This window comes from Leucopleurus acutus, assembly GCF_964270905.1.
Source record: "Leucopleurus acutus genome assembly, chromosome: 7".
NCBI lineage: Eukaryota > Metazoa > Chordata > Mammalia > Artiodactyla > Delphinidae > Leucopleurus > Leucopleurus acutus.
In genome coordinates, this window is record NC_139150.1 from 56,849,160 (window position 1) to 56,869,694 (window position 20,535).

The window sequence follows — 20,535 nt, forward strand, 5'->3', positions numbered from 1 at the left end:
GAAGAATAGTTTCAGCAAAGAAGTAAAAAAAAATTCTTGGTATTAATTTAAAGTATATTTAAAATTTCCAGGTATTTTCAGGAATTCATTACTTATATTGATTCATCGTTTAAAAAAGATTTTATGTAATACTTGAGGCATGTGAAAGACGTGGTGTACAGTACTATGAATTCATCGAGATATAAAACTTTGTTAGAGACTGTCATACAGAGTGAAGTAAGTCAGAAAGAGAAAAACAAATACCGTATGCTAACACATTTATATGGAATCTAAAAAAAAAAAAAAGATCATGAAGAAACCTAGGGGCAAGATGGGAATAAAGATTCAGACCTACTAGAGAATGGACTTGAGGATACGGGGAGGGGGAAGGGTAAGCTGGGACAAAGTGAGAGAGTGGCATGGGCATATATACACTACCAAACGTAAAATAGATAGCTAGTGGGAAGCAGCCACATAGCACAGGGAGATCAGCTCGGTCCCTATCCCACCCTAGAGGGGTGGGATAGGGAGGGTGGGAGGGAGGGAGACGCAAGAGGGAAGAGATATGGGGACACATGTATATGTATAACTGATTCAGTTTGTTATAAAGCAGAAACTAACACACCATTGTAAAGCAATTATACTCCAATAAAGATGTTAAAAAAAAAACTTTGTGATTCTCTTCTATCTCAACTACCTTTGCTTAGCAGCCTTGTCCTGATTTTCTTTTATTGCTTTTTTTTTTTTTTTCTGAGCCATGTGGCTTCTGGGATTTTAGTTCCCTGGCCAGGGATCGAACCCAGGCCCTTGACAGTGAGAACGCAGAGTCCTAACCACTGGACGGCCAGAGAATTCCCAACCTTGTCCTTATTTTTATGTTCAGTATTCCTTTGCTTAAAAAAAAAAAAAAGATGTATCTTATATGCATTTATCCTTAAAAAACAAAGTAAACTTTATTTTCTAGGTTTGTAAATGGACACGTACTTTGACTAGTCCAAGACTTAACTTTCTGAGGTTCATCGTATTGTTGGGAGTAGCTTTGGTTTGTTAATTTTCACTGCTGTATAATATTCCATTGGGTGAATATACTCTGATTTAGTTATTGATTCTTCTGTAGATAGACATTGGAGTTGCTTTCTGAATGTCAGTAGAGCAGGGTTGTATGTATGTATGTATGTATTCACCTGGCTGGCTGGCTGGCTGTGCTGGATTTTCACCGCGGCACGTGAGATCTTCGTTTTGGCATGCGAGATCTTTTAGTTGTGGCCTGCAACTCTTAGTTGTGGCATGTGGGATCTAGTTCCCTGACCAGGGGTCAGACCTGGGCCCCCTGAATTGGGAGTGTGGAGTCTTAGCCACTGGGCCACCAGGGAAGTCCCTAGAGCAAGGTTTTTAACTTCTGCACTATTGACATTTAGGGCTGGATAATTATTTTGTTGTAGGTGCTTTTCCTATGCATTGTAGGGCTGTTAAGCAGCATCCCTGGCCTCTCCCTCACTAGGTGTCACTAGCACTCCTCCAGTTGTGACAAACAAAGAGGACTGCAGTGGTTCCACACAATGCCAGTTTTCCAAACAGGATAAAAATCCCTCCCCTCACCTTCTGGTAGAACCATTGTTGCCTTTGACCCATGTACAGTTTTCAGTTATCTTAAAAGTTTCATACATGTGGGGATTTAAAATTTATCTTTTAACTTATAATTTTACAATTCCTCTGTTTTAGTAAATATATATCCCACATAAATACAAGCTCTTATTATTGGGTTCCTCAATAATTTTTAAGAGTATAAAGGAGACCTGAGATCAAAAAGTTTGAGAACATCGCTCTGCACTTCCAATTCCCCTCTTACAGAATAAGGTTAATAATACTACTTACCTCGTAGGGCTGGGCTCTTGGGAGGATTAAATGAGTTAATTTTCCTATATTAGCACTGTTATTATGTGCTCCCTGTCCCCCATAGAAGGATAGCTCACCCTTTTTTGATCCCATTTACTTAAGACCCACTTCAAACTCACCTCTTCTTTATGCCTTCTCCCACAGTGGCCATCTGTGGTCTTGCCTTTTCCCCAGGAACTCCTGTAGCATTTATGTTTGTACCTTGAGTTTGACTCTGAAGTACATACTGCGTGTATTTGTCAATTTTGCTAGGATTCCTCATTCTTCTGGATTTTTGCTATCTGACAAAGGGAAAGGAATTTCTGGTCAGTTGGCCAATCTTTTTTTTTTTTTTTTGCGGTACGCGGGCCTCTCACTGTGTGGCCTCTCCCGTTGTGGAGCACAGGCTCCGGACGCGCAGGCTCAGCGGCCATGGCTCACAGGCCCAGCCGCTCCGCGGCATGTGGGATCTTCCCGGACCGGGGCACGAACCCGTGGCCCCTGCATCGGCAGGCGAACTCTCAACCACTGTGCCACCAGGGAAGCCCAGTTGGCCAATCTTTATTAATGTTGTTTTCCATGTGATTTTGGTTGAGTTAGGCAGTTATCCTGGGAGGAATTCTTTTTACTTTTGGCTTCTGCATCTAGAGCCAGATGGAAGTACATTTCAAGCACCTGAGCCTCCCTTTCCACCTACTTGCCCATTTAGTTATCCACAACAAAATTTGAAAATATCTTTTCAAAGCTGTGTGACCTTGAATGACTTTGTTAACCTCTTGATGTTAAGTTCTTGAATGTTAGCTGCCTCTGCTGTTAGTAATGCAGAGTCTTCTGCTTCTGCTTGGTCACATATTTGGGGATTGATGGGAGGAATCTTAGGATGACTTTGTGGTCTGCCTCCATTAACTTTTCTATAGTGGGCATGCCTCTTTCAATAGTCAGTGCTTGTGTTCAGCATTTTTGAGATTGCTCTCATATCTTTACCTACCTAAGATAAAGTTTTTTCTTTCCACCTTACTGCCTCCAGGTCCTTGAAGTTAAATAATTTTAGCAGGCAAATTCTTTGATTAATCTTATTTAGCTATAGAAAGAGAGGGTTGTCATTTGAATGAATGAGTGATTTAGGAGGGATAGTTAGAAAGGTCTGAAAATCTGTGTGCTTTAGAGGAAAATAATGGGATTACTTATCTTAAATGTCAAGCTGAAGAATTGGAAATTAAAGTGGTTTGCCAATGTCATTTCAGATTCCACTTGAATGGCTTCCAATTGGAAGCCATTTTTACTAAGAGAATGGTTTGTTGAGAATGTTACCTTTGGAAGTTTCATCTATCTAGGTAGAGGTTGGGGGTCTGTAGAATTAAAAACTCGGAAACTAGGAAGGTAAATAAGAACTTCAACTTGAGTAAGTTACTCCATTTTTATTAATGTAAATAAGCAATTCCTTTCATCCCTCCACCCTCTCTTCTTTTCCCTCTCTCACATGTAATGCTGGGCTCGTGAAGGATCTTAGAGATCATTTAGTTTATTGGTTCCCAGATTTGAAAAAATAAGCTGGACTGACATAGGCTTGTCAACTTTTAATTTTCTAAAGTAAAAATTATAAAAGAAAACTTACTATAACTTACTGTTCAAAAAAGCACCAACAAAGCAGAAAGAGCATTCTTCAAGAAGAAGAAGTGTAACTTTATGAAAAATCAGAACACTTTCATTCCTGTTTTTAGTGAACTGACGGAACCACTGCCCACTAGTGTTTAGGAACACTGAGCTTGTTTAATTTCCTAAGTTTAAAGGTTACCAAGACTAAACATTACCAAAGATGACGTGCTTATACCTCTGGGTATAGATGGAACCACGGCTCAGACCACTTCTGTGGCCGTGATCTAGTCCAGTGGTTCTTAACTATTTTTGGGGTCATATGTGATACATTTTTGAGAGTGATGGGAGCTATAGATCCTCATCTTGGAGAAAAAAATTGGACAAGAACAGTGTTAGGACTGAAAAGAATACCAAACTATAGGTGAGACCATGAAAAACTTATGCTAATACATTCGAATGGACAGTTTTCCAGAAAAATACAAATGTTGAAATGTATTCAAGTTGTAGAAATATACCATCTGAGAGTTTTTATTCTGTAGTTATATGTCTTACCACGAAGAATACCAGGTTCAGATGGTTTTGCAAGCTAGTTCTACAAAGTATTCAAATTATACCTAATTTCAGCCCTCACAAACTCAAAATTTCCCTCGTTTTCAGGAACACTTCCCACCTCATTTTTTCAGGCTAGCAAGTCTTTTTTTTTTTTTGGCTGCGTTGGGTCTTGCTTGCTGCATGCAGGCTTTCTCTAGTTGCGGTGAGCGGGGGCTGCTCTTCATTGCGGTGCGCAGGCTTCTCATTGTGGTGGCTTCCAGGCACGGAGCACAGGCTCTAGGTGCGCGGGCTTCAGTAGTTGCAGCATGTGGGCTCAGTAGTTGTGGCGCATGGACTTAGTTGCTCCAAGGCCTGTGGGATCTTCCCGGATCAGGGATCGAACCCCTGCATTGGCAGGCAGATTCTTAACCATGTGCCACCAGGGAAGTCCCAGGTTAGCAAGTCTTAATACCAGCACCAGATGAGGACAATATGAATAAGGAAAATTACTAGCCTCACTTATGAAGATAGGATAGGAAACCTTAAATGAAATATTAACACAAATAATTCCACAGTGTGCAACTCTGACAATACATTATCATCCGATTGGGTGCATTCCAGAAATATAGGTTGGTTCAACATTTAAATTATATTTAATCTCAGTAGTAAAGGAGAAAACCCATCCTAATAGATATAGAAAAAGCATTTGATAAAATTCTTTTAGAAGCAAACCAACCCCGCCCCCCCCCCAATAAAACAAAAAACCTAGAGAAAGGGATAGAACAGAACTTTTCTAACCTTTTAAAGGGAACCTATACATAGTAAACATTATTCTGAAGAGTAAAGATTAAAAGCATTCCCTTTATAATAAGACATTCTACTCTCACACTTCTTTAGCACTAGGATGCCCTAGCCAGGTCAGTAAGATTAGAAAGAGAAATAAAATGAATGAGTATTGTTAAGGAAACAACAAAAAAATTACTATTCTCAGATGATTTTCACATGATCAATATAGAATCATTAAATAATCTATAGACAAATTTTTGGAAACGAGATTATTAGCAAGGTAGCTGGATATGAGATCATTTAAAAGTTATTGACATTTTTATGGGGCTTCCCTCGTGGCACAGTGGTTAAGAATCCGCCTGCCAATGCAGGGGACATGGGTTCGATCGCTGGTCCGGGAAGATCCCACATGCCGTAGAGCAGCTAAGCCTGAGCGACAACTACTGAGCCTGCACTCTTGAGCCCAGGAGCCACAACTACTGAAGCCCACGTGCCTAGAGCCCATGCTCCACAACAAGAGAAGCCACCGCAATGAGAAGCCTGCACGCAGCAACGAAGACCCAACGCAGACAAAAAAAAAAAAAAGTTAATGACATTTTAATATACCAGCAACAAAAGAAAAAAATACACTGAAATAGGAAATGTTGTATTTAAAACAATTAAATATTCTGTTTAAATGTTTGTGTTTAAATGTAAAAGTGACTGTATTCTTCAAAAATGACAATGTCATTGAAGACAAAAATAGATTCTGGAAATATACCAGTTTTAAGAATACTAAAGAGAAATGACAGCTACATGCAATAATATCTAATCCTAAACTGAATTCCCTACTGGAGCGAAAAAAAATGCTATAAGGGATATTATTGGGTCACTTGACAAAATTGGAACACAGAAATTAGATATCAGTATTGTCTCTATGTTAAACTTATTGGAGTTGAAAACTCTTGTGTCTGTGTTTAAGAGAAGACCTCTATTCTTAGGAAACACACACTAAAGTTTTTAGGGTTAAGGGCCACGATATATGCAACTTACTCAAATGGCTCAGAAAAATTACATGTATGTGTGAGTATGTGGAGAGAAAGAGAACACAAATTGATAAAGCAAATAGGGTAAAATACTAATTTGATGAATCTGGGTTAAGTGTAAGAGGGCTTTTTTTGTTTTTTATTTTTCTATTCCTGAAGTTTTTCTGTAAATTTCAAATTATTTCTAAAGCAAAAGTTAAAGAAATACTATTTACAATAGCATAAGAGTAAACCCACAGAGCTTTGTGTTTTTCTTTAACTCAAGTTAAGTTCCCTTATTGATTTGATTTTCCCCTAAATCAGGGATGGAGGGCTTGGCACTATGGAACAGACACGGGAAATAGCTCTGTTTAGCCATAAGGAAATATTTTGACAAATGTTGACATTGCGTTATTTTTATGCCTGTATTATAAAGTCATAGAGTAGTTTTTCCAAAAGTTCTTGAGTAGTTTTTATTTTAAAGATGTAAATCAGAAAGATACATCTATTATTTTATTTCTACTTAAAACATAAATATACATTCATTTGCTTATGTTTTGTTGCAGGATAAAGCCTTTTCTTTGAGTAAAGGTTAGAGTCTTGCATTTCCTCTTTTGCATAAGCAATACGCTCCCAATATAGCATGTACCACTCAGTTTCTGTTTTTTTAAAGTGAGAGTTTAGACACCTGAAATAATATGAGCCAGAATCCTTCTAGATTTTACAAATCCCTTTACCCCCTAACCTTTTACTACTGCAGCTCCTACACTTCATTTGGCATCCCCCCCCTTTTTTTTAAGTCATTTTATCTATACTGGATTTTTCCAAAATATTTAACTTAAATTTTGTAGAAACAATAACATTTTTGTATTCACACTTCATCTACTTAAATAATATTTAATCACATCACATAATGGCACAGTTTGCATAAACTGGATTGGAAATAAGCACTGTTGATTGCTAAGCATGCATTTCAGCTGATACTTAGACACAATAGGTATAGCCTACTAGCCTCGCCTATGTTGTGGGCAGCAGTGACGTTTTTCACAGACATTGCATTAGTATTTGGTGAATTGATTAAGCAAAAGGCTATTGATAGCTTCTACTATGCTAGACCAGTAAGAGAAAGTAGCTGTAGTGGCTGGCTAGTTTGTTAAATGGCTCAGTTAGTAATTTTACTCAATTACTACAAAATGAATTTTGAGTAATTTGGCTTAATTTCATTAAGATACACAAGGAACTGATTATTTGTATACCAGGTTTGTTTTCTACTCACCGCTATTAGTTTATATTTGATAATTCTATCAGTCATGATTCGATTACAGACAGTGGACACGTCCCTGGTTAACTTAACCAGAAAGAGATTTGATATTGGAGTTGTTGAAGGTTGGAGAACAGGTTCTTGGCTGGGACCCCAGGGACGTATCTCCTGGGATATCTCCCAAAACACCATTGCTGATGGGCCTGCCTTGGGAATTGCCATTTCTGCCACAAATAGAAAACTGAAGAATCAGGGTACGGGATCATAGCACCTTGGCTGAGATCTGGGGAGCAGGAAGTTGCTGCTGCATTTGTTTGTTCCATGGACTAACTATCTAAGTTGTGATCCAGGGGTCAGGAATCATGCCAGAACTGTTAAAGATCCAGACTACCTATGCTAGATCTGTTCCAACACAAAGGATGCCTTGTGGGTTTCCACCTCTTTCCCCACTCTGCCCAGTTCTGAATTCAACTGTCTTCCTATTGGAAGAATTTAAATCATATCTGGAGTGCCTTTTGCAATGTAGATTTCAAGTCTCCAGACCCTGCAGTCTCTCTTTTTTTTTTTAAATAAATTTATTTATTTTATTTATTTATTTTTGGCTGTGTTGGGGCTTTGTTGCTGCTCACGGGCTTTCTCTAATTGCAGCAAGCAGGGGCTACTCTTTGTTGTGGTGTGCGGGCTTCTCATTGTGGTGGCTTCTCTTGTTGCGGAGCACAGGCTCTAGGCACGCGGGCTTCAGTAGTTGCAGCACACAGGCTCAGTAGTTGTGGCGTATAGGCTTAGTTGCTCCACGGCATGTGGGATCTTCCCAGACCAGGGCTCGAACCCGTGTCCCCTGCATTGGCAGGTGGATTCTCAACCACTGCGCCACCAGGGAAGACCCAGACCCTGCAGTCTCTTGAAGATGCAGACTCTTCAGGCATTTACCTTATGACTTACATTATGCCTGGGTGACTCAGGCTTGGTTTCTTCCCTTTCAGTTTTCCCCTCTCAAATCAATCTCTCCCTATCTTTCTCCCCACCCACCTCCCCCTCTCTCTGCTCATCTCCTTTCTGTTAATGCCCAAGGAAGACAGTGGCTGCCACAGCCGCTCATGGCTTCCTCTGTTCCCCACTTGTGAGTTCCTGGGGGAGTGATTGAGCTAGCTCAGGTCAGTTGTAGTCTGCAGGATTGGCTGCCTGGCTCACTGCTGTAGGTGGGAGAAATTCTTGAGGGGAAGGGAGGAGAATGGCTTCCATGGGCTGGGGGGGGGGTAGGTAGGGGCTTTTTCTGAATGATCTAATTAAAAGGGCTTAGGTACAGTCAGTCTCATTATTTGTGGTAGTTATGTTCTATAAAGTCACTGTGAATACTGAATTAGTGAATTCTGAACCATTGCTCCTGGGGGAAATATAGGTTAGATTCCTATGTGTCTTTGATCACAGTGCTTGTCAACGCTTGTCAAGGTGATATATTGATCTTGTGTTATGTGTGCTTCTGTTTAAAGACACCTTATTTAATATGTAATTATTCACTAACAGTGAACTAGGGCTTCCCTGGTGGCACAGTGGTTAAGAATCCACCTGCCAATACAGGGGACATGGGTTCGAGCCCTGGTCCAGGAAGATTCCACATGCAACTAAGCAACTAAGCCCGTGTGTCACAACTACTGAGCCTGCACTCTAGAGCCCGGGAGCCACAACTACTGAGCCCACGTGCCACAACTACTGAAGCCCACATGCCTAGAACCTGTGCTCCGCAACAAGAGAAGCCACCGCAATGAGAAACCGTGCACCAAAATGAAGACCCAACACAGCCAAAAATAAATAAATAAAATAAATAAATTTATAAAAAAACAAAAAAAAGAAACAGTGAACTCATGCCAACAATGTAACTGATAACTGAATGAAGCTATGTAACATGTATTTTCATCAGAAAGCACATCATAGCTTTCTTGCATTTAGGAACTTGTGCTTGGGGGCTCGTTTAAGCAGCTAAATCACCAAAAAGAAGCACAAAAAATATGAAAAACACTGACAATAAATAGACTGCAAAAAGGATACTTGTTTACAGTATGAGGGCTGAAACAAGAAGGCAAATCATTGTCTTGTTTGACCTCAGCTGGATGAACATGCATGTAGGGTGATTCACATATTTCACCACTCCACGCGTGTTTGTGAATAACCGTACAAGTGCCACAATCATTGATTTTGGGGTTATAAATTTTAGCAAATAGGTGAATTTGCAAATGCAGAATCCAGGAAGAATGACGATTGACTGCGGATATGGAGTGAGAGTGAGGAGAGCATTAAAAAAATGACATTGGTAGTTGGTGAGGAGTGTTGTCGGGAAAGGCTTCATAAAGCAGTTTATACTTGAGATAAACTTTGAAAGATCGGTTTTTGCCAGATTGCCAACTGAGGAAAGGCCAAGGAAATAGCATAGTAGTTATGAATATGGTAATAGAATTTTAGATAAGCCTCAGGTCACATCCTCAGCTCTTACTATGGGATCTTGGGTAAGCATTTTAATTTCCATCATTGGTGAATTAGAGATATTCATGGTCACTGATCTCAGTGGAGTTACTTTAGGGTTTAAATAGGAAAGTGCACAGTAATGCACTTTGTAGATATCTAGCTCACAGGAAGTACTCATTAATGTCATACACATAATGCATGTCTGTATACAGTACAGCAAAGGAGGGAAATAGCCTGGCATCCATGGGAACTTTGGTTAGAATGAAGCAAAGGTTTCAAGTAGGCTGAAAGGCTCTTTGAGGCTGGGGGAGAAGGCAAGAGCTGGATCATGGTTTTCATGCTGAAATGGTTCTGAGCTATTAAAGGATTTAAAATAGGGATGGCATGATCAATTTTGTGCTTTGAAAGTTTGTTCTGTATTTTTTATAGTGTATAGAAGAGAACTGAGGGGAAAATCAAAAGGTATGTAAATCAGCAAAGACTCTTGGAGTAGTTTAGGAAAGAAAGGACCAAAGCTTGACTTAGGATAATAACGTTGGGAATGGAGATTAGAGAATGGATATGAAAGATGTTCAGGAAGTCGAATAGAAAACAGTTGGCATCCACACAGAAGTGGAGAGTGAGGGAGGGCTCAGGATGGCTCCTTGGATTCTGATGTGGTCCTTGCAGTGGAGGGCAGGGCTTGTGTAAGAGATGTTCTTCCTTCTCCCTTCCCTTTACATTCTTTAAGGTTGGATCCCACTGTTCTTGTACTACTAAAGGCTCTCATGGTGCTCTGTGCTTCCCTTTATTGCAGCACCTGGCCTGTGGCATCATAACCACCTGTGTATTCCCTCTTACACATAAGCTCTTTGAGGATTAGTGCCGGTCAGTGTTGGTCACAAAAAGACAAGCAAGACTATGGATGGATTGAATGAACCAGGATGGAGACTCTGGGATAGAGAAGTAGATTTTGGAGGAAAGATTCCTTTTTATCCCTGTTAAGTTTTAGATTCAGCTTTGTCTCTGTTGAGTGTGAGAATCATCTCTGAATGGCTGTGCCCAGTAGGCACTTAGATTTACTGGACTTGGATTCAGGGGAGAGAGGTTGTGTATTTGCTGTGTATTTCTTTTTTTTTTAAATCTCATTAATAGCTTTTTAATATGATTTTTAAAAATTTTATTTATTTATTTATTTTTGGCTGCGTTGGGGCTTCGTTGCTGCACGCGGGCTTTCTCTAGTTGTGGCGAGCGGAGACTACTCTTTGTTGCGGTGCGCAGGGCAGTGACTTCTCTTGTTGCAGAGCACGGGCTCTAGGCACGCAGGCTTCAGTAGTTGTGGCTCGAGGGCTCTAGAGTGCAGTCTCAGTTGTTGTGGTGCACGGGCTTAGTTGCTCTGCAGCATGTGGGATCTTCCCGGACCAGGGCTTGAAGCCGTGTCCCCTGCATTGGCAGGCGGATTCTTAACCACTGCGCCACCAGGGAAGCCCTGCTGTGTATTTCTGAGGCACTGATAAGGACAGTTGAGGCCAATGTGGATGAACCCTGCCATAATGTCTGTGTCTGGTGTAGAGGGAAGACAACCACAGAAAGAACCTTGCAGTCTATCAACAGTGAGGGGTTTGGCTGAAGAGGAGCATGGAAAGGAGTTCCAGAAAGTGGAGTGACGATAAGAGAGTGAGAAGGGGATGGGTGTGTGTCCCACCATCCCCAGAAGCTATGGCAGGAGAGGACTTGTCCAGTTATAAAGACTGAAGAGAGGTTGGTAAGAGGATTAAGAACAACATATTGGATATAGCAATTGGAAAGTCACTGGCAACCCTTGCCAGAATGATTTCAATGCACTGGTTTATGGAGATGTCAGATTGCAGTGGGATTGAAGATTGCATGGATGAAGCAGATAAAATGAGTGTAGGCTATTCTCTGTTGGGTTTTGTCTATGAGGGTTGGGTAAAGAAGGCTGAAGGCTGTAGCTGAGGTCTATGTAGGAGGGGCCGTGGTGTACAGGGAGCCTTTAAAAATTATATGGGAGAGATTTGAGCATGTCTGTAGGCAGTGGGGAAGAAGCTAATAGAAGAGATTTAATTTGAATAGGTTTTTTTGTTGTTCGTTTTTTAAAAGCCAACATCTGTGTCTACTATAGCCTGGCAGTGTACTAAAGTGTTATATTTAGCAACTTATTGAGTCCCCATCACAGTGCTGTAGAGGAGGTAGTGTTATCTCATTTGACTGATGGGGAATCAGGTGTAGTTTAAGTAATTTTCTTGATGCCCTGCAGCTATTAAGTGTAGGAGGCAGGTGGGAGGGATTAGAATCTGACTGGTTTGACTTTAAGATCTGGTCTTGCCTCTTTACTTGGTTGCCTCTTAAGTGAAGACAGTCACAATTTGAAAGAAATATACCAAATGATTTAGTTCAGCTCCCATTGTGATGGTGATTTTGTGTAAGATGCCATTTTCTTTGGTTGATATTACCACTGTGATGTCAGTTTAGTTGAATTGCTAGAAAGTGGAGTAACTGTCATTTGTTACCGTAACCTTTTGTTTTGTCTAGTGCTTCCACCTGAGGAGTTGGGCATGGCCTAATTTATCAACATGGTTACTGCTCTTTGTATTGTTTTGTTTTGTTTTTTTAATGTTTATTCATTTTGGCTGTGCCCATCTTAGTTGCAGCACACGGGATCCTCACCACAGGATGTGGACTTCTTAGTTGCAGCATGCATGCAGGATCTAGTTCCCCCACCAGGGATCGAACCCGGGCCCCTTGCATTGGAAGTGCCGAGTCTTACCCACTGGACCACCAGGGAAGTCGCTGGTCGTTGTATTGATAGTGATGAATGGAAACTTCATCCCAAGGGAAAAGGATAATAGGATTTCTAACAATTAGGTGGGCCCATGGAGAGGCTTGCCACCTCCCTTTCCCACCCAAGTCTAGAACCAACTAAGAAAGATGAAGGAATCAAATGGAAGGCCAGAGTATCATGAGCTTTACTGTTGATAAAACTGGGGTTGGAGAACGTTGCTCTCTCTACTTCTTTCCCTCCGGTCTGGCCTTTGATGCTGGTCTTAGTTGGTAGGGCTGCTGTAATAAATTACCACAAACTCATACGGCTCAAAATGAGAGAGTTTTATTCAGTCACGGTTCTGGAGGCTAGAAGGCCAAAATCAAGGTGTCAGAAGGGCCATGCGTTCTCTAAAGGATCTGGGAAGAATCTGTTCTGTGCTTTCTTGTGGCTGGTTGTCTCTGCTGACATCCCTTGGTTTGCAGCTGCATGGCTTCAGTCTGTGTTCTTCTCTCTGGGTCTGTCTCCCCTCCCACCTTTTTAAGAAAAATTTTATTGGATTATAGTTGATTTATAATGTTGTGTTAGTTTCAGGTGTACAGCAAAGTGATTCGGTTATACATATACATATATTCATTCTTTTTCACATTCTTTTCTCATATAGGTTATTACAGAATACCGAATAGAGTTCCCTGTTCTATGCAGTAGGTCTTTGTTGGTTATCTATCTTATATATAGTAGTGTGTGTATGTTAATCCCAAGCTCCTGATTTATCCCTCCCCCCTGTGTTTCCCCTTTGGTAACCATAAGTTTGTTTTTGAGTCTCCTCCCCTTTTATAAGGAGACACCAAAGTCACGTTGGACTAGGGTCCACCCTAATCGAGTTTGACCTCTCTTAACTTGATTATATGTACACAGACCCAGTTTCCAAATAAGGTCACATTCACAGGTATTGGGGGTTAGTTTTTGACCTGTCTTTTGGGGGACACAATTCAACCCATAACAATGCCTCACCGAGGTTGCCTGAAAAGCAGCCGCTTACTTAGCTCCCTGTGAAACCAAGCTGGGTGAGCTGCAGTGGTGGAACTGAAAGGCCAGACTTCCAGCTGCCTCAGGTAGGGCCTAGGCCCTCCTTCCGGTGAACCTGGCTCACAGGGACCTGGAGTAAAGCAGAGTAGTAGCACCTGCTCTGCCCAGGCCTTGGCTGCTCAATTTCTTTTTAAAATCTCACTGTAGGAAAGGAGAAGTAAGTGAGGACTGGAAAGGATGGCCTCCAGAGTTTGGGTAAGTCCTCATGAGGAACCAGGGGGAGGTGGGAACAGAGTTCTCTTCGAACACTAGCCCAGCTGGTGTTTGTCCCGTGGCTCCTTTTCTTTCTAGCCAAGTGCATTATCTGCTTAACTGGTGAGTGCTGTATCTCCCGGGGGGCTGTGCTTTATAGTAGATCCCCAAGTGTCCTCTTCAGTGTAGACCAGTTCTGTGGCAGGCATTGTCTAAGAAACTAATACTCCCATGGTGAGAGCCATCAGTTTTTACTCTTCTCACAGAAATTGTTTAAACAACAGCACACAGGTCAGAAATACAGGTGTATATAAGGAAAGCAATATAGGCTATAGATTGACATTTAGCAGGAAAGCCTCAGCCTTAGTTTCTTTTTTATTACCAAATAGAGATATATTATTAGAATAAGGAGAATAGTTGTTTTCCCTTCATGATAAGGTAAAATTTTTCAGGAAATAGGTTTGGGTGAGTTGTTTAAGTATGAATTAGTGTTAGATTTTTTTGTTTTTGTTTCCACTTAATGAAAAAGATCTGTAGTTCATTAAAAAAGTTCTTAGAGTACTTACTATAAATATGATTGTTTGGTTTGCGTGGTCTCGAAAACATTGAAGGCCAGCTCTGTAGAGGCAAAATAACAAAGTTATCATCACAGATACTGTTGTCACTCACTTTGGGGACTCAGTCTGTAAAGAGGTGTAGCGTTAAAAAAAAAATGTCTATTGCATCACCTTCAGTAGAGAATCATAGAGATGTTTCTTGCAAAATATGTCTTTCTCCAACTAGGAAACATTACTGCAAGAGCACTTTAAACCTTCTTTTCTGCTTGGCTCAGAGAAATAAAGGTAGAAGAGAGAAGCGGGGCTGGGAATTGGATCCTAGCAACATGATTAAGTTTAATAATGATAAAGGTGGATTAGGAAAAACTCAAGGAACTGAACATTTATAAACTAACTCTTAAGGGTAAAGAAGGTATGTAGGCAACCCCAAAATGAAATGAAAATGGTTATAAATGTCCAAAAATGATCAGTATCACTAGTAATCAAAGAAATGAAACGTTGCACCAGACTTTTTTGCCTGTCATATTGGCAAAGATTTGGGTGGTGGGATTAACATTAAATCTTAAGATACTTTGACGTTTTAAATTTTATCATGATCATGTATTAACTTTATAGATTGAAAAGGTCTAAGTATAAGCTATCTAGGTCTTTGGTAAATGTACCTGATTTGGAGGTAGAACTGGTTTTGTGTACTGAAGGAAGTAGTGACGTTAGGAAGAGGCAAAGTTTACTTCTCAGACGAGTTAGCAAGCTAGATCAAGGGTGAGGGTTTAATTCTGATTGTTATGTATTTGCCGCATATCTTAACAGTCTCATTGCTTGTTTTTCTTTTTTTTAAAAAAATTATTTATTATTTATTTTTTGGCTGCGTTGGGTCTTTGTTGCTGTGCGTGGGCTTTCTTTAGTTGTGGCGAGCGGGGGCTACTCTTCACTGTGGTGTGCGGGCTTCTCATTGTGGTGGCTTCTCTTGTCGCGGAGCACGGGCTCTAGGCACGCGGGCTTGAGTAGTTGTGGCTCGCAGGCTCTAGAGCTCAGGCTCAGTAGTTGTGGCACATGAAATTAGTTGCTCCGCGGCATGTGGGATCTTCCCTGACCTGGGCTCGAACCCGTGTCCCCTGCATTGGCAGGCGGATTCTTCACCACTGTGCCACCAGGGAAACCCCTGCTTCAGTTTCTTATCAGAGCTATTGTTCTGTTTTTTAGACCAGAATCTTGACTCCTCTGTTTCTCACTTCTATCACAAAATGAGTCAGCTCACTTCTCTGCTTAACATCCTCCAGAACAGTTACCTTAGAAAGCAGTGTCATCCCGATGGTGGGAAACACATGTTAGAACATGATGTACAAGAGGGGGAAGAAGCTCAAGATCGCTTCTATCTCATTTTGAGTAAAAGCCAAACCCCTTTTCTCCCCTCACCCCATGCCCCATGTCCTCTCTTACCTTGCTTACCACACTCACTTCTTGCTGTTCTTTGAAGAGCCCAAGAGGCTCCTTACTGTTGCTCAGCCTCAGATGCTCTTCCAGATATCTCACGGTTTATTTCCTCCTTCAGGCCTCTGAAAGGCTTGCCTTGCCCACCCCGTGTGAAGCAGCTACCCCTCCTCTTGCACTCTGTGCCCCTACCCTGGCTTACTTCTTCACAGCACTTATTATTTATTGTCTGTTTCACTCCACTACTGTTAGGGTTTTCATTCCTTTCTGAATGTCCACCCACCAGTCAGGCACTCAGTACTTAGTTGTTGAATGACCAGCTGAATTTCCGAATTTTCTTTAGTGGCTTCTCAAGCTCTTTGCCTAGAGGAAGAGGCAGGACACCCTTGTTCTTCAACCATGGGAAAGTAAGGCTGCCTTCCGTGTACCAGATGTTTCTAAGAGGTGCTCTGGGGACTTCTTCCCCTTTCTCACTGCTCAGATTTTTACATTCTATTACTCTGGTAATATTACTGGTCAAATGAATCTGTTTTCTAAGTAACTTTTCCATGGTTGGGGCCAATGCTTTCCTTTTTCCTGCATTTGGTATCATTTAATGTAAATACTTCAATGACATTTTGGCATTTATTCCTTCATTCAGTTAGCAAATAGTTATTGTAGCAGATATTATGAGCCAGGCTGGGTACCAGATGGGATGCCAGGGCTTAAAGAGATGGAGATCCTGCCTTTTCCTTGAGTAGCTTGGACTTCAGTGTTTGGTTGTAGATGCCATTGGGACAGGCAGCTGATGTAAGAGAAATGCAGAGAGGGAGGTCGAAAACACAGGGAGGCTTACCTAGGCCTGCCTCAGAGGGTTGGGAATCTCCACAGTGGACAGGAGTTTGAAAGGTGAGGAAACAGGTAAAGGCTGCTCCAACAGGAGAGAATAATTTGGGCAAAGGCGTAGAGAGCTGTACTTGTTTAGAGAAGCAAAAAAAATCAATGAGTATTATTGGAGCATACACTGTAATGGAGGCTGTGGTGGTGGACGAGGCCATGATAGCTCTTGCAAGGGCCTGATCTGGACGCTTCTAGAGGGTTATGTGTATCCTGTGTAGAGGTGAGACTTTTATCCTGCAGCCCATGGATTTAGGCATGTGCACCTGAAGGGAAGTGGCTGGTGAGGTGCAACTTTTGTTTTTTAATAAATTTATTTATTATTTATTTTTTGGCTGTGTTGGGTCTTCATTTCTGTGTGAGGGCTTTCTCTAGTTGCGGCAAGCGGGGGCCACTCTTCATCGTGGTGTGCGGGCCTCTCACTGTCACAGCCTCTCTTGTTGTGGAGCACGGGCTCCAGACGCGCAGGCTGAGTAGTTGTGGCGCATGGGCTTAGTTGCTCTGCGGCATGTGGGATCTTCCCAGATCAGGACTCGAACCTGTGTCCCCTGCATTGGCAGGCGGACTCTCAACCACTGCGCCACCAGGTAAGCCCTAGGTGCAACGTTTGTAATTTGCATGCCCCCTTTCTGAGACAGGGAGAATACAGAACATTTTCTGTTGTGTATTAATATATCTCCACACAGAGTATTTTCAAATTTATAAATTCCTGAAGGGTGGCAGGGTTTAATTTTGATGTACCTCATTTTCCTCGCATGCACTTTGTTATTTTGTTTTTGGCCGCGCTGCATGGCTTGTGAGATCTTAGTTCCCCAACCAGGGATCAAACCTGGGGCCCCAGAGTGAAAGCACCTAATCCTAACCACTCGACCACCAGGGAATTCCCTCCCCACATGCACTTTGTGAGATAGACGCTCATTTAAACCTTCAGTAAATGATGATCACATCATCTGTAGTCCTGATCTGTTTTAACTTCTTATTATCCCCTTGCATGTTTTCCCCTTTATCTACCCCATCCCTTCCCAACTTCTCTTTTTGTCAAGCAGATTAAATTTATTATAAAAAGATGAGAAAAGGAAAGCTTTGTTCTGAGAGGATTTGCTGTCTGAGCTGTCGGATGCCAGGCAGTGTTGCTGCATCTGGAAGTGGGGTGGGGCCGGACTCCTTCCTGAGGCATGCATGCCTGCCCATGCTCCTTATCACCTTGGCATTCCCTGTGCCTGGCACACAGTAGGTGTTCAGTAGATGTTTGTGGAAGGAATCATGCTGTTCATAGACAGCAGGATTAAGTTTGTGTTTTCGCAACACTACTACTGCCTACTTTGATCTGTATAATCTTTTCTTTCTAAGCTCCAGACAAACTAACCTCCCCTCTCCATCCCTGCAAACTTCCAAATATTTTCACCATGTAAAGTGTTCTTCCTCTCATCTGGCAAACTTCTGCATCTTCTCATAAGGCTTAACTCTGCCTCTTTCTAGGGAAGTCATTTCTGAGTAACTCAGGTGGAGTCAGGAACTCCTTCCTGTGTATAGTTTTGTATTGAAGTTTGTTCGGCCTCTAAACAGTGAGCTTGGAAGACAACCTTACCCCTTTCTGTGTCTCCAGTACTTTAGCCTGGTGTCCGGTGGTTTTGCGGACAGGATAGTTTATAAGTTGTTATAGGAAAGCATGTCATGACGAGTAGAAGTGCACCTGAGTAAGCCCTGTGCTGGGGATGTGGAATATTGTCCATTAACCTCTCAGCCGGCACCAGGCCTTTACATAGGTGCATGGATGAGAGTCTGTTTCAGAGCTGGTGCATAGGAGCAACACCTTCTGTAAACTTGCAAAGTTAGAAAATTTATTCTTTTTTAAAATAATTAATTAATTTTTGGCTGCACTGGGTCTTCGTTGCTGCTGTGCGCTGGCGTTCTCTAGTTGCGGCGAGCGGGGGCTGCTCTTTGTTGCAGTGAATGGGCTTCTCATTGCGGTAGCTTCTCTTGTTTCAGAGCACGGGCTCTAGGCGTGCAGGCTTCAGTAGTTGTGGCACGCGGGCTCAGTAGATGTGGCTCACGGGCTGAGTTGCTCCGCGGCATGTGGGATCTTCCCAGACCAGGGATCGAAGCCCTGTTCCCTGCATTGGCAGGCGGATTCTTAACCACTGCGCCACCAGGGAAGTCCCTAGAAAATTCATTCTTTCTAGGAAGGACTCTGAGGAGGAGAGCAATATAATTAGGTCAGTGATTTAATGCCAGGAATAGAAGCTTAGGAGGAGGAGTAACTAGAGGCAGTTTTTCTTTTCAGGAGTCTGGGGAGAGATGAGGGGGTCTCCCTAACAGGGTGGTAGAAGGGAACGGTTAAGTAACTAGAAGAGGTTTTGCTGGAGGAGCTTACCTGCTATTTGGGAGAAATGACCACTGACCTCACCACCCAATAACTCAGCACTGATGCCCGCATCATCTTCTCTGCAGAGACTGCCCCAGCCATCATGGAGGTGGCCAAGGTGGAGAGTCCGCTCAACCCCAGCTGTAAGATCATGACCTTCAGACCCTGCATGGAGGAATTCCGGGAGTTCAACAAATACCTCGCATACATGGAGTCTAAAGGAGCCCATCGAGCGGGTCTTGCAAAGGTGATTATCCTCAGATCTTTTAAGCCAGAAAATGATCACTTGGCCTTTCAGTTATGCTTAGTCTTCTTGATGTGGAAACTTGTTTCTTCCAAAGGAAGACATTTGCAAAATCTTTGTTCTTGTTAATCCATTAATGCAGTTAATGCAATGGGAAGCATTGATAGGCTTAAGTAGAGGAGAGGAGGATATGGTGGCTGCTTGTTTGTTTGCTTGTTATTTTTGTGACATTATTTTGATAAGATCACACTGGCTTCTACATCAAGAATGAATTTGAGGGGGAGGCAGAGCAGAAGCAGGGAGTCTTGTCAGGGGTAGTTGTGATGTGCTCAGGGACATAAGGGTGGTCCCTAAGGCGTTGAAGACTGCATTGCAGGGTTGCCCCCATAAGCCCAGAGTTAGAGCTTTGAAAGAGAGATTATCTAGATTTGAATTTAACCTGAGATAGGTATATCTTTCTATAATGGAAATCTAGTTCAATTTAAAATTTTCCTCAAGAATAGATTTTATTGTTACTTGCTTTGTTTTGTTATTGTTCTAAATGTTAAGTTTACAATCTGGGTTTCTGTAGACTTGTTGGCATCACCACATAAATTCCTGAGCCCCAGCAGAGCCTTCTCTACTGTGGCTCGTCACGGGTTCCACTTGGAACCCCATCTCCGTGGAAGGTCCAGTAGCATTGAAAGCAGACAGTAGCCTCAGACAGAACTTGCAGAACTGCAGGGGTTGGTGTTCAAGTCCTCCTCCTGCATCTGGACGCAGCTGCTTGTAACCTTGGACTATTCTGACATCTCTGCCTTGAAGTCTGTTATTTGATATGTATGGTTCAGGTCACTCCTAGAAAAGGTTTAAAATTTGGGGATGTTAAGTTGAGTGAAAGTTGATTAGGGGTGGGTGAGAGAAAAGGAAGATAAAGGTTTATAGTGAATTTCTCAGATGAGCTATCCTTACTTAATCTTTTCATTAGGTTTGCTCTTAAAGATCTCATTTTTGGAACCTTAACATTTCTGGGTTGTCTTTGAGGAGGAAAAAAAATCAAGTTGAAGAGAATGATATTTCAGAATCATTTGACACACAGAATTTTGATCATAAACTTAAAATGAACCGGTTAGCAAGGTTTTGAGCTTTATTGGGCAGAAGGGTGTTAGGGTGACTGTCTGTCCTCTGCTCTGGGCTCTGAATGCAGCCCTTTGTCCTGTTGTTCTCCCTCTTTTGTTGCCTGAAAACATATATCTTACTGTGTTCCACTGGGATTAGTGAATGTTCTGTGGTTGGGGGCACGTTTAGTAACCTTAGAAGAGGAAGCAGGCACTACCCTCATAAGGGATCTGCAGGCACACAGAGGACACCTGTGCTGCCTTGGGTGTTCTCTGACAGAATGACGTTAATGAGAACGACAGTTAGTTTTCTGAATGTTGAACCAGACACACCTGAGTCCAGACTTTTTTTTTAAGTGAGACTCATTGACAAAGCTGGAGTTACTCATTTATTCAATCTTGTGGCAATTCCCTTTTACTTATACTAGGAA

At 42.0% G+C, this 20,535-nt stretch overlaps 1 protein-coding gene across 2 annotated transcripts in view; it reads left to right on the plus strand.

Annotated features, from left to right (window-relative positions):
- Positions 1-20,535, plus strand: part of KDM4C (lysine demethylase 4C) — a 395,353-nt gene that overhangs the window by 15,119 nt on the left and 359,699 nt on the right. For both annotated transcript variants that reach the window (XM_082842831.1, XM_082842830.1), the window contains exon 2: positions 18,850-19,010. In XM_082842831.1, the coding sequence (XP_082698957.1) occupies positions 18,867-19,010 (144 nt within the window). In that variant the 5' untranslated portion in view covers positions 18,850-18,866. The remainder of the gene's footprint in view (positions 1-18,849; positions 19,011-20,535) is intronic.